This window comes from Physeter macrocephalus, chromosome 11 (genome assembly GCF_002837175.3).
Source record: "Physeter macrocephalus isolate SW-GA chromosome 11, ASM283717v5, whole genome shotgun sequence".
Lineage (NCBI taxonomy): Eukaryota > Metazoa > Chordata > Mammalia > Artiodactyla > Physeteridae > Physeter > Physeter macrocephalus.
In genome coordinates, this window is record NC_041224.1 from 103,391,005 (window position 1) to 103,402,788 (window position 11,784).

Sequence of the window (11,784 nt, forward strand, 5' to 3'; positions counted from 1 at the left end):
TTTTTTTTTTTTTTTTTTTTTTTTTTTTTGCGGTACTTGAGCCTCTCGCTGCTGTGGCCACTCCCGCTGCGGATCACAGGCTCCGGACGCTCAGGCTCAGCGGCCATGGCTCACGGGCCCAGCCGCTCCGCGGCATGTGGGATCTTCCCGGACCAGGGCTCGAACCCGTGTCCCCTGCATCGGCAGGCGGACTCTCAACCACTGCGCCACCAGGGAAGCCCTGAAGCCATATTTGAATCCCTCTTTTTGTGACTATCCCAATGATTCCCTCCTTGTTCTTCCTAGTGTGTACCATAACTGTCCCTGACTTGTCTGTAGCTGCTCTGCAGTATGAGTCCTGCTCTGTTTTCTTGCTGTCTTCCAGCGACTAGCACAGTTCTTGCGCATAAATATTTGCTGAATCAATAAGTGAATGACATTGACCCAAATCTTCAAAAGTGAGAGCTATAGCTGCCCCCAAAAGTATCATTATTACTGAATGTAATAGTTACAATTTGCTTTGTATCTTCTATATGGCTTATATCACTTGTCTCTAATTATTACAATAACTAATAATCTCTGCCTGAAAAGAGTTACTGTGTTCTTTTTCAGAGGGGAAAATTGGGGCTTATGAAAGTGAAGTGACTTGCCCAAGAGCAAAATAGGTAGTAAGTGATAGAGGCGGGATTCAAATCTAGGGATGTTGGGCTGTACCACCCGTCCCATTTCTCCTTTTTTGGGGGTTCTTCTGCGTCTGCCTGAGCCAAAACAGCTCTGCCCTTTGCATCCTGTCAACAGGCATTTTCACTGAAAAAGGCCTACCGTGTGGCAGAGGGTGATTCCAGCTGGCGTGACCCTCACCTGGCTCCATCACCCAGCTGCCCTCATACTTTCTTCTCCAGACCAACCCAAACATGGTTGGGGAGCTCAGCGGGGAGGGCCCAGCATTCCCCAGTCTGGACAAGTATCTAATCAGCAGGCCTCCTTAGCATATCAATCCAAGACCACTCCAGAGATGGATGCCTGGGCCCAGTTTCTATTTTTAACTGGTGTGAAGGGGAGGAAAAACACAAGCATTAAAAATCAAAGTGCCAGTCAAGAACTGAGAATACAGGGCAACCCAGGGCAAACAAGTGATCTGTGTCCTTCTTATGTCTCTCTGTTTCTTTCTCTTCTCCTTGATTCAAGTAATCCCTTTCTCCAAAGTCTGAAGATCCTCCACAAAGAAGATGATATCATTGATACCAATGCTTCTCACACTTCAACATACATATGACTCAACTGAGCATCTTGCTAAAATGCAGATTATGATTCAATAGTTCTGGGGTGGGGCCTGAGACTGCTTTTCTAATTCATTCCTGGTTACGACCACACCGCACATCCCGGTGATATGTTCAGTCGGTTGAAGTTGCTGTTATCTTCTTGACAAGAACATTTCTCTTTCAGTCTTGTCTTTGTCTGGAATAAACGCTTTTGCCCTCAGTTTATGGAGGTTCATCTCTCCACCAGCAAGTGGACAAGCAACCCTTGGCATTTGTTCCTTCATTCCCTTTGGCAGCAGGGGAGTCTTTCCTGGCCTAAAGACAGGAGTCTGAGTTTGAGCAAAACCCTGGAAGCATGGAGGAGAGCTCCCTGATGTCCCAGCTGGGGTAAACCTGCCCTCTCCTCCAGCAAGACTGGGCAGGCTCTCACAGCAGCTGTTTCCAGCCTCTTTCCCTGACCAGCCCCTGGGCCATGCATAAATTGGGGACCAAGGTGGCCTTGGTTAATCTCAGCTTTCTGCACAGCCCCAGCTCTCCGAGTTGTCATGCAGGTTGGTGGGAACTAAGCCAGGAGGGTGCCCTGTCCCAGGCACCCCTTTTCTGGCCACCCAAATGTGCTGCTGTGGTGCCCTTTGGGCCCATGAGGACTGCCAGGGCTCTGCTCCCCCAGCTCTCCGTCCGGGCAGATGAGAAGCTGCCGTCTCTCCCCAGCTGCCCTGGCCCAGCTGTCAGGACCCCTCAGCAGAGGGCGGGGTGCCAAGCCTTCCCCCTTGTGTGTGGCTTGTTGTCTCTTAGGCTGGCGGGGCGTCGGAGGAGCCAGCCACAGCACACCCAGGGGGCACCTCCACCCAAGGAGGGGGAGGGGGCGGGCTGGCGTCACCCGGTCTTCTCCTGCCCCCTACCCTTCACCGCCTGCCCCTCCCTAGCTCCCTATTTGGCCATCCCCCTGGTTGCCCCCTCCCCTTCCTTACATGGTCTGGGGGGCCCCCGGGCTGATCCTCTCCCCTGCCCTTGGCTCCATGAATGGCCTCGGCGTTCCTCAGTGGTGCGAAGGCGACCAAATAAGGCAAGGTGGCCGACCGGGCCCCCCACCCCTGCCCCCGGCAGCTCCAACTGACCCCGTCCATCAGCGCGCTATAAAGCCGCGCGCCCCGCGCGGGGCACCAGCGCCTGCACCGCCCGAGCAGCCGAGCCGAGCCCGCCCCGCGGACGGTGAGTCAGCGCCGCCCGCCCCGCGCCTGGAGCCGGTGCCCCGCGCTCCCGCCGCTCCATCACGTTTTTTCCCCTTAAGACCAAACTTTTCACTTGGTTCTAACTTCTTTTGTCCTGGGTCTCGGTCTTCACTGGAGAGGGGCGCGTGGAGGGGTAGCCTTGGGCCCCAGTGGGGCTTTTGGGGTCCCTGCTGCCGTGTGCTGTTCCCTCCAGCTGGGGCTCGAGCATGGATCGGGGTGTGGATGGGCCCGAAGTGGCTTCCCGGTTCGTGAGAAGGCGAAAATGTAAAGGGCCGGGGAGGACCTGCTCGGGGGTGACCGTCCCTCTTGCACTGGGGCAGGGGAGGAGCCTCCTGGCCTGGGAGCCTGGGCGTTTCCTCCCCCCTGCTCTGCAGCTTCTTCCCACCCTCCTTGTTCTGCCCCGAGGGGAAGGGCGACGGCAGCGTCCCCCGCCCCCCTCCCCTGCCCGGGGACCCCCATCTGCCCTGTCCCTTCCTCCGGGGACGCGGACGAGGCCAGCTCCGCAGGCACTGAACGTAGGCCGCCTTGCTCTCCTCCATCCGTAGACCCCACCGAAGCTGCGCCAAGATGTGCGACGACGAGGAGACCACCGCCCTGGTGTGCGACAACGGCTCCGGGCTGGTGAAGGCCGGCTTCGCGGGCGACGACGCGCCCCGCGCGGTCTTCCCTTCCATCGTGGGCCGCCCGCGCCACCAGGTAAACTTCGCGCCCCGCACAGCCTGCCCTCACCTGGGGCAGTTCCCAGCCCCACTCCACAGCCCTTCCTGCCACCTCTTCAGCCCAGCAATCGAGGAAATGTCTCACCTGCCCCTCCTGTTCCATGAACTCATTAGGTCAGATAGGAAACGCTGGATTCGCTTCCAATCTGAGCCCAGACAAGCAATACTCACACCCTCCAGCATACCAGGAAGCGTGCAGCACCCCCCACCCCTACTCCCCCAGTCCACTTCAGGGGCACAGCTCTGCCAGGGGTCCAACTTCCTCCTGTGAAAAGGCAGCAGCTTCTCTCTTCCACTCCTGACCTGCATTTTTAGTCTTCAGTATCTTCTCTAGCTCTTACACATTTCACTTTACTCCTTGGCCTCCCTTTTCAGTCCTGTTCAAAACTCATAAGAATACAACGTATCCGAACCCACCAGGAGCCAAGCCACATTGCTCTCTCTTGTTCACAGCCAGTTTACAGGGCTCCCAAAATGTAATCCATCTGTTTCCTGGCTGTTGAATTTTTAGAAGCCAGTCATGACAGAGGCAGTAAAGTGCCATGGTGACAGTGACATACCACCTTGTTTGTTAAAAGAAATGCCACGCTCTCTGGCTTTGCCTCAATGCCTGGCCAGACAGGCTGCCAGGGAGGAGAGTGGTATTCCTCAGTGTTGGGGGACCATGGGTACTCCAGGACAGCTCTAGGAAGGCTGGATTTCCCAGACAGGATGGTAATAGCATATCAGTCCATCTTTTTATGTTTACTTGATGAATGTCAAAATCTTTTCTTAGGAGAAATACAGTGTGTCATTAATTCAGTCATTCCACAATGTAGTCATTTATATTCCAGTTGACATAGGTGATGAGCTTAATAATTTAATGAAGGCATTATGGTATTTTAAAAATGAGGTGAGGCTCTGCTTCTTCGGTGAAATAGCTTCATTTCTCTCCATCCCTAGTTATATTCTAAACAATAGAATTATACCTCTTGGGGGTGGGGTGGGGAGAAGGTACAAGATTAACTTTAAATGATATTTCTGAATTGGGGTAAATTCCTATTGTTTATTATTTCTCGTATTCATAAGATGTCACTTGACTTGGGCAGTTAGATAGAAATTAATAAGGCATTGATTATATTCCTGACACGGTGGAAGCTTGATTTTCTCATTACTTTCTTCTTGTAGGGAGTCATGGTGGGTATGGGTCAGAAGGACTCCTACGTAGGGGATGAGGCCCAGAGCAAGCGAGGTATCCTGACTCTCAAGTACCCCATCGAGCACGGCATCATCACCAACTGGGATGACATGGAGAAGATCTGGCACCATACCTTCTACAATGAGCTCCGCGTGGCCCCTGAGGAGCACCCCACTCTGCTCACTGAGGCCCCACTGAACCCCAAGGCCAACCGTGAGAAGATGACCCAGATCATGTTTGAGACCTTCAATGTCCCCGCCATGTATGTGGCCATCCAGGCGGTGCTGTCCCTGTACGCTTCTGGCCGTACCACAGGTGTGTTGGGATTGTGAGATAGTCCCTGATTAATTACATTCTCAGGTCTGCGACCTTGCTGCGAATCAGTTTCCCCAGTGAGAAAGGAATGACCCCTTTCCTCACGCTCCCTGGGAAGGTGTCTCTGCTAAGGGAGAGGGGTAACAATAATGCCCTGAGGTTGGTTTCAGAGCACACTTATTCCTAAGAACTGAAAGAATACGGAGTTAGATCCTCCCCTTTTGCCTAAAGTATGTGATATCACATATGGAGGCTTTGCACAAACTATCGACCTGGAATGCAGCTGTCATTGGTGTGTGTTCACACCATCACAGCCCCTGGGCAAACATTCCTACAGGGTCTGAGTCAAACAAGAGAAGAACATGTGTAAGTTAGATGAGAGGAAAGAAAAACACGCCTGGTTGCTTGCATAAGGTGCTAATAGCTGGTAAGAGGGCTGGTCATTTGAAAGTGTCCTGGGAAAATTTTTCTACTACAATATTTAAAAGGATGAACTGTTGCTGGCTTCAGATTTGGCATCCATTATGCTCATTTTTATTCTTCATGTGTAAGGGATCTAATTTTATCTGGATCCTTGCCCAGCGCTAGTATCTCTTAGCCAGGATTGGAAGTAGGCTTTGACGTGGCTAAAGCAGTGGTGTCCTCAGAGATTTACCTTGTTCTTGTCTATTTTCTCTGACAGGCATTGTTCTGGACTCTGGGGATGGCGTAACCCACAACGTCCCCATCTATGAGGGCTATGCTTTGCCCCATGCCATCATGCGTCTGGATCTAGCTGGTCGGGATCTCACTGACTACCTCATGAAGATCCTCACTGAGCGCGGCTACTCCTTTGTCACCACCGGTGAGTGTGTGTGTATCTCATCTGCCATAGTATGTGTCGGTCTTTTTTTCCTCCCCCAGCGAACCCACCTACCTCCTCAAGGTCGACTTCATCTTTCAGAGCTTAACTGTGACACCCTTTATTTCTGCAGCTGAACGTGAAATTGTTCGCGATATTAAGGAGAAGTTGTGCTATGTCGCTCTGGATTTTGAGAATGAGATGGCTACGGCTGCTTCTTCCTCCTCCCTGGAGAAGAGCTATGAACTGCCTGATGGCCAAGTCATCACTATTGGCAATGAACGCTTCCGCTGCCCTGAGACGCTCTTCCAGCCCTCTTTCATTGGTGAGTTGTAGGGTCTGGTGCAGAAACACCGCTTGGTGGGTCCCAGGGTAAAAGCTATTATAATCAACAATGATTAAGGGGCCCTTGTGTTAAAAGAAGTCATAGCTTGGAGTCCCACACAGTTCAGCCTCAGGTCCCGATGGCTTCTTACAGGGATGGCCATCACTGCTCTGTGGCAATGATATGATAAAGGGTGACACACTGGCTTCATCTCAAAATAAGCAATGAGACAGAGTAGTAACTGAATAATCCATATCTGCAAGGAAGAGATGATGACTCAAGAGTGCTGCCTTATTCTGATACATTCCATCACCAAGTAGCTAGACGTTAACTTTCATCACTCATTATTAAGTGTAACAACAATCCAACTCATAGTAATAACTGGACATTTGTATGTCACCAAACATTTCCAAGAGGAAGCTTGTCAGGATCTTATTTTAGTCCATAAATAAGAATTGCATTAATTTACTGTAAATGTGTGTCTCATCCTTTTCTAATACATCTCCATACTCTGATGGGTACAGCAAGTGTTTCCTCCAAACAGGTGCTAAACACAGTTGTTTGTTTCTTGGCAGTCTGTTGTGGATTTACCATCTGCACTTTTAAGACACCTGTTCCACAAAACCCTGCAATGTATCTTACAGAGGAACATATGTTTCAGAGACAAATGGTGACAGTTTACCAACATAGAGGGGTACTATTCTCTTCCCTCTACCCTGGCCCCCTGGCCTGAGTGCACTGTGATTTTTCTTTTTTACACTTGTTCCTAGGTATGGAATCTGCTGGCATCCATGAAACAACTTACAACAGCATCATGAAATGTGACATTGATATTCGCAAGGACCTGTATGCCAACAATGTCTTATCTGGAGGTACCACCATGTACCCTGGTATTGCTGATCGCATGCAAAAGGAAATCACTGCCCTGGCTCCCAGCACCATGAAGATCAAGGTAAAGAACCTCTGTGAGTGGGGGAAGCAAGGCAGGTCTCTGTATTGCAAGCAGAATTCCTAACTCCTTTCCCCTCACTGCTTAGCTTCCCGTTTCCCATAAACTTTTAGCTTTTCTAACACTTTTTCTGATTTTTCTAGCACTTTTCCCAAGATAGGAGACTTAAAAACACTTTCAAGCAGTGGATAAAAATAAATCTTTGAAGGAAAAAAAATATCTAAATCTTTGAACACATTTTAAAAGACCCCAGCTTTCGGGCTAGCCTCCACCATGCATGTAGCTTATTGCCACATTATATTCTGTTTCAGAGAAGTGGGGAAGTTCTATTTTATAGCAACTTTGATAATGGAAATGATGAAATAGAGGAAATGCATTAGACTTGACTCAGCCGTATTCATTTGTGGGAATGAAGTATCACATTACAGTGAATTGATCACCAATATATTTTCTGTGAATCTCCTCAACATGTGCTCTGTTGCTTGGAACTTCAGAGTTCACTGGTGGTTTTTGTTTTCATTCTGCAGATTATTGCTCCCCCTGAGCGTAAGTACTCTGTCTGGATTGGGGGCTCCATCCTGGCCTCCCTGTCCACCTTCCAGCAGATGTGGATTAGCAAGCAAGAGTATGATGAGGCAGGACCATCCATTGTCCACCGCAAATGCTTCTAAGGTGCCTTCTCTCTTAGTCTACCTTATGTTCAGGATGACAGTATGATGCTTCTTGGAGTCTTCTGAACCACCCTCCCTCATCTCTCATCAATCATTGTACAGTTTGTTTACACACGTGCAATTTATTTGTGCTTCTAATATTTATTGCTTTATAAATAAACCAGACCAGGACTTGCAACCTACAAAAGCAAACCTCTCTTATTTCTTTTTGGGGTTTGGAGTTTGGGGTAGGAGTAGGATGGGGCCAATGTTTGTGTACTCAGTCTGTGAGCTCGTCTATTGGAGGCCTTGACACCAGGAGCATTGTAATATCACAGCACCACAAAGTTCATCAGATGAATTAGTGTGACTTTTAGCTGGGAGTTACAATATTAAATTTTGATTTTACCCTTGGGGACAGAATCATGAAGATATTTCATATCTGAAAAGCAGATTAGGTTTAGCTCCACATAAGCGAGAAACAGAATTGGAGAACACAATTCTCTAAGATTAGTTTCTATGATGACACTGAAAATTGTTGTTTAGCACATGTTCCAGTTGTTTTTGTGACTTTGCAGAAACCACGTAGATATTGGTAATGAGAAAGTCAAAGATTATTTTAAATAGATTAGTTTAAATTCTCAATTCTCGGTCTCTTCAGTTATCTTCCTGAGGGCCATGCATGTTAACGGTGAAACACAGAGGCCAGCTGAAAGATAAGCCCAGCCATGTCCCATTCCAAATATTCCCTAAGTAAATCAAGACCACTGGGCATGTTCAAAACAAATGTGAGGAAACAGGCACCAGATACCTTTGCCTAATCAGTGACTAACTTCTGGGACAGACGTCTTCAGTCTCTTCAGTTCTTTGAAATCCTGGGATCTTGGGTCGAATGGAGTGAAGGCTATAAAATCCTGAGGAGTTAAGGGGAGCAGAAAGCCATAGTATTCCCTTTACTCCGTGCTGGGCTCTTTGCAAAGTATGCTGGGGATAGTGCTGCATCCGAAAGAATCTACTGTGCTCTGTCCTTGAGGGGTTCACATACACACTACTCATAAACCCCCAGTGTGTGTGGTCTGGGAGGCTACAAGGAGTTGGACATATGAGACTGGGTCTTGAAGAATGTTTAAGAATTGGAGAGGTAAGAAGAGCGGGGAGGAAATCTCAGCAGAAGGCAACAGGGCAGAAGCCATCATACAAAGCACAGGGCAGGCTGGTGGGAGCTGATGAATTTTAGGAAATCAGTTTGGAAAGGTGGATTTCAACCTGATTGCAGAAGCTTTAAAATTTTTCACTTTCAAATTAATTGTTCATGAACCATTTGACCATTTGAATGGACCTAATTAAACTTTTATCTGTTGATGAGGGAATCAAGACACAGAGAGATTAAGCAATGGGTGCAATGTTATACAGCTTGTTTGTGGAATACCCAAGGCAGTCAGGAACCCAGATTTTTTGACATCTAATCTAATGGTGCTTCTAAAACAATCTTTCCTAACTTAGCCATAGTTATCAAGAGTAACCACATTCTATCACACACCATTTTGAGAGTCTGGGTTCAAAATCTGGAGTACTTTAAGTTCATCAGACAGCTTTAATAACTTGCCAATGTCATTATCATTCAAGGTAGTAATTGTGTCCTATGTTCATTCATTCATAAAACATCTCTTGATCCCTGATTCTGGGCCAGGCACAGTAGTAGGTGTCCGGAACACAGAGATGGAGCAGAGCACATTTTCTGTGCTTACAGAGTTCAGAGTTTAGAGCTCCATATTTAGCACAGCTGAATGGAAGTCTTTCTCTGCATTAAGGTTTAAAAAATAAATTAATTTAGTGACATTTATGTTAGATACGATAAACTTTATTGGAGATTTTTATTTTTTTCTGCAACTATGTCTTGTAGCACAGATAGATTGATTTAAAAGCTAGGTATCAGGACTTCCCTGGTGGCGCAGTGGTTAAGAATCCGCCTGCCAATGCAGGGGACACAGGTTCGAGCCCTGGTCTGGGAAGATCCCACATGATGCACAGCAACTAAGCCCATGCGCCACAACTACTGAGCCTGCACTCTACAGCCCATGAGCCACAACTACTGAGCCCGTGTGCCACAACTACTGAAGCCTGCACGTCTAGAGCCCGTGCTCCACAACAAGAGAAACCACCGCAATGAGAAGCCCGCGCACCACAACGAAGAGTAGCCCCAGCTCACTGCAACTAGAGGAAGCCCGCGTGCACCAACGAAGACCCAACGCAGCAAAAATATATATAGTAACTAATTAATTAATTTAAAAAATAATAAGAATAATTTTAAAAAGCTAAGTATCAGCCAGAGACAGATTTGGAGCATATATGGGGAGATATGATTTAGCCAGTCTCTGTGTCTCTTTTTTCCTCACTTCTCAAATTGAGTATGTTAAGTATTATGAATTTTATCCTCTAAATACCTTATTAATACTAGAGGTTTAGAGAGCTGGCTGGGGTATCACCTGTGGTTCTTTCTATGTGTCAATGTAAATGGAATGGGTATTGCTGTCTCTACTTTAAAGGAGAAGCTTTCAGAATCAGCTTCTGATATTTGTATCCGAAGTGGTAAGCACACGGGTTCTCGTTGAATTCTGAGGTTTTCTCATCTTTGCTTGATGACAGGGTGTAAGATATTAGAACAACTGACTCTTGTAATAATTGTGCTTAAGAAAGGTATTAAGGCAACAGGGTTTTCTTAAGGCCACCTTCACATTGTATAAAGTAATTGAGATGTCTACAGTCAATAGATCTGTAGTTAAGATGCAATGTAACAAACCTATACAGATCATGATATTTTTCTCAATTTATAATGAAAGGAGTACTTTTATTAATTTCTAACATCCCCAAACACTATTTCTTTATTTTCCTTAACAATGCTCACTTCTTAGCAATGGTTATTATGTAGATGTGTTTAAATAATTAAGAGAGTAGAGTTAGAGAGAAAAGGAAAATAACTGAAGAAAATGGACAATTTAGAGGGGTATGATTGGTTTACTATACCCAGGGCCTAAAACAATGTCACTGGGCTTTCTCTCCATTTCTTCTACGAAATCTCTTATGGACTGAATTAGGTCCTCCCAAAATTCGTAAGTTGAAACCCTAACCCCCTAATGTGACTGTATTTGGAGATAGGGCCTTTAAGGAGTCACTAAGGTTAAATGAGGTCATAAAGGTGGGGCCCTAATCCAACAGGACAGGTGTTCTTATAAGAAGAAGAGATACCTGGACTGTGTCCATACAGAGGAAAGGGCAGGTGAGGACACAGCAAGAAGGTGACTGTCTGCAAGCCAGGTAGAGAGGCCTCACCAGAACCAACCCTGCTAGCACCTTGATCTTGGATTTCTAGCCTCCAAAACAGTGAGGAAACACATTTCTATTGTTTAAGCCACCCAGTCTGTGCTATTAAGTTATGGCAGCCCAAGCAGATTAATACAAGATTTTTCCATGTATTGGATATGATGGTCCAAGATTCGTGGTCTGAATTTATCAGCCTCTGGAACAAAATTGTATCTTTCCATATAGTTCTGACAAAAATTCCAGGGAGCCTCAGTCTGGTCAGGCTTGAGGACTGAGTCATACCATTCCTACCATAGAAACCGATCAATATGATTGAGCGGGGGATGGGTAATTCTCCAAAGGAAGGGAACAAAACAGCATAAACACTATTCCCAATGATCTAAAGCAGGAGAAAAATCACAGCAGTTTGTAGTGGAGGGACCGATTGTTGGAGAGCTCTAACTTCCAGTTCAGGAGTTTTATTTGATTTAACAAGCCTTGAGAAAGACTTGAGAAGAGCAATGACTCCACCCAAACAAAACTGGGGGCAAGACTAAGAAGCTTTGGATGGTGATATGTGTGACTGCTCAGACGCTCTCCAGACTCCACTGTGGCCCGGGGATCCAGAAACCCAACAATCTCTATATGACCAGATTAGCCAGGTGTTGAAAAGGAAATAAGAAGTCAGATTCACTTTATTAATTAAATGATACAAATACTATAAATATTTCCTAGGAACTAATAGGTAGTGAAGAAATTTCGAGTCTTTTAGGCCTAAAATAGCAAAAGTTATAGCAAAAGTCTATATTCAACTTGAGGTCTTCCAGGCTCATAATAAAAGGAATCTCTCCTTCAGGCAGAACTTGGCTGTTGCTATAGCAACCAAGCTCACACTAAGAAGATAGGGGGAAAAGCTCTTGGGGAGAATGCAAAAGTATACCTCTGGTATACTCATGCTAGAAGATGTTCCTTGCAGTTCACTCATCAGCTCTGCATGCAATAGATGCAAGCAAGATTGACTAGGAGGATAGAGAA

The 11,784-nt window shown here is 46.7% G+C and overlaps 1 protein-coding gene across 1 annotated transcript; it reads left to right on the forward strand.

The window, feature by feature from the left end:
* The first annotated feature begins 2,352 nt into the window (after positions 1–2,352).
* On the forward strand, positions 2,353–7,662 carry ACTC1 (actin alpha cardiac muscle 1). Its single transcript, XM_024118324.3, has 7 exons — positions 2,353–2,453; positions 3,019–3,169; positions 4,360–4,684; positions 5,367–5,528; positions 5,659–5,850; positions 6,621–6,802; positions 7,327–7,662. Exons 2-7 carry the CDS (start codon positions 3,041–3,043, stop codon positions 7,468–7,470), a joined length of 1,134 nt encoding a protein of 377 aa, XP_023974092.1. The 5' UTR covers positions 2,353–2,453; positions 3,019–3,040; the 3' UTR covers positions 7,471–7,662.
* Positions 7,663–11,784: the final 4,122 nt, after the last annotated feature.

What these genes read in the sequence shown, in the direction of transcription:
- ACTC1 (XM_024118324.3), top strand. Translation starts at nt 3,041, where the DNA reads ATGTGCGACGACGAGGAGACCACCGCCCTGGTGTGCGACAACGGCTCC. An exon ending in TGGGCCGCCCGCGCCACCAG is followed by an intron (nt 3,170 to 4,359) that starts GTAAACTTCGCG and finishes TTCTTCTTGTAG; the next exon opens with GGAGTCATGGTGGGTATGGG. An exon ending in CGCTTCTGGCCGTACCACAG is followed by an intron (nt 4,685 to 5,366) that starts GTGTGTTGGGAT and finishes TTTCTCTGACAG; the next exon opens with GCATTGTTCTGGACTCTGGG.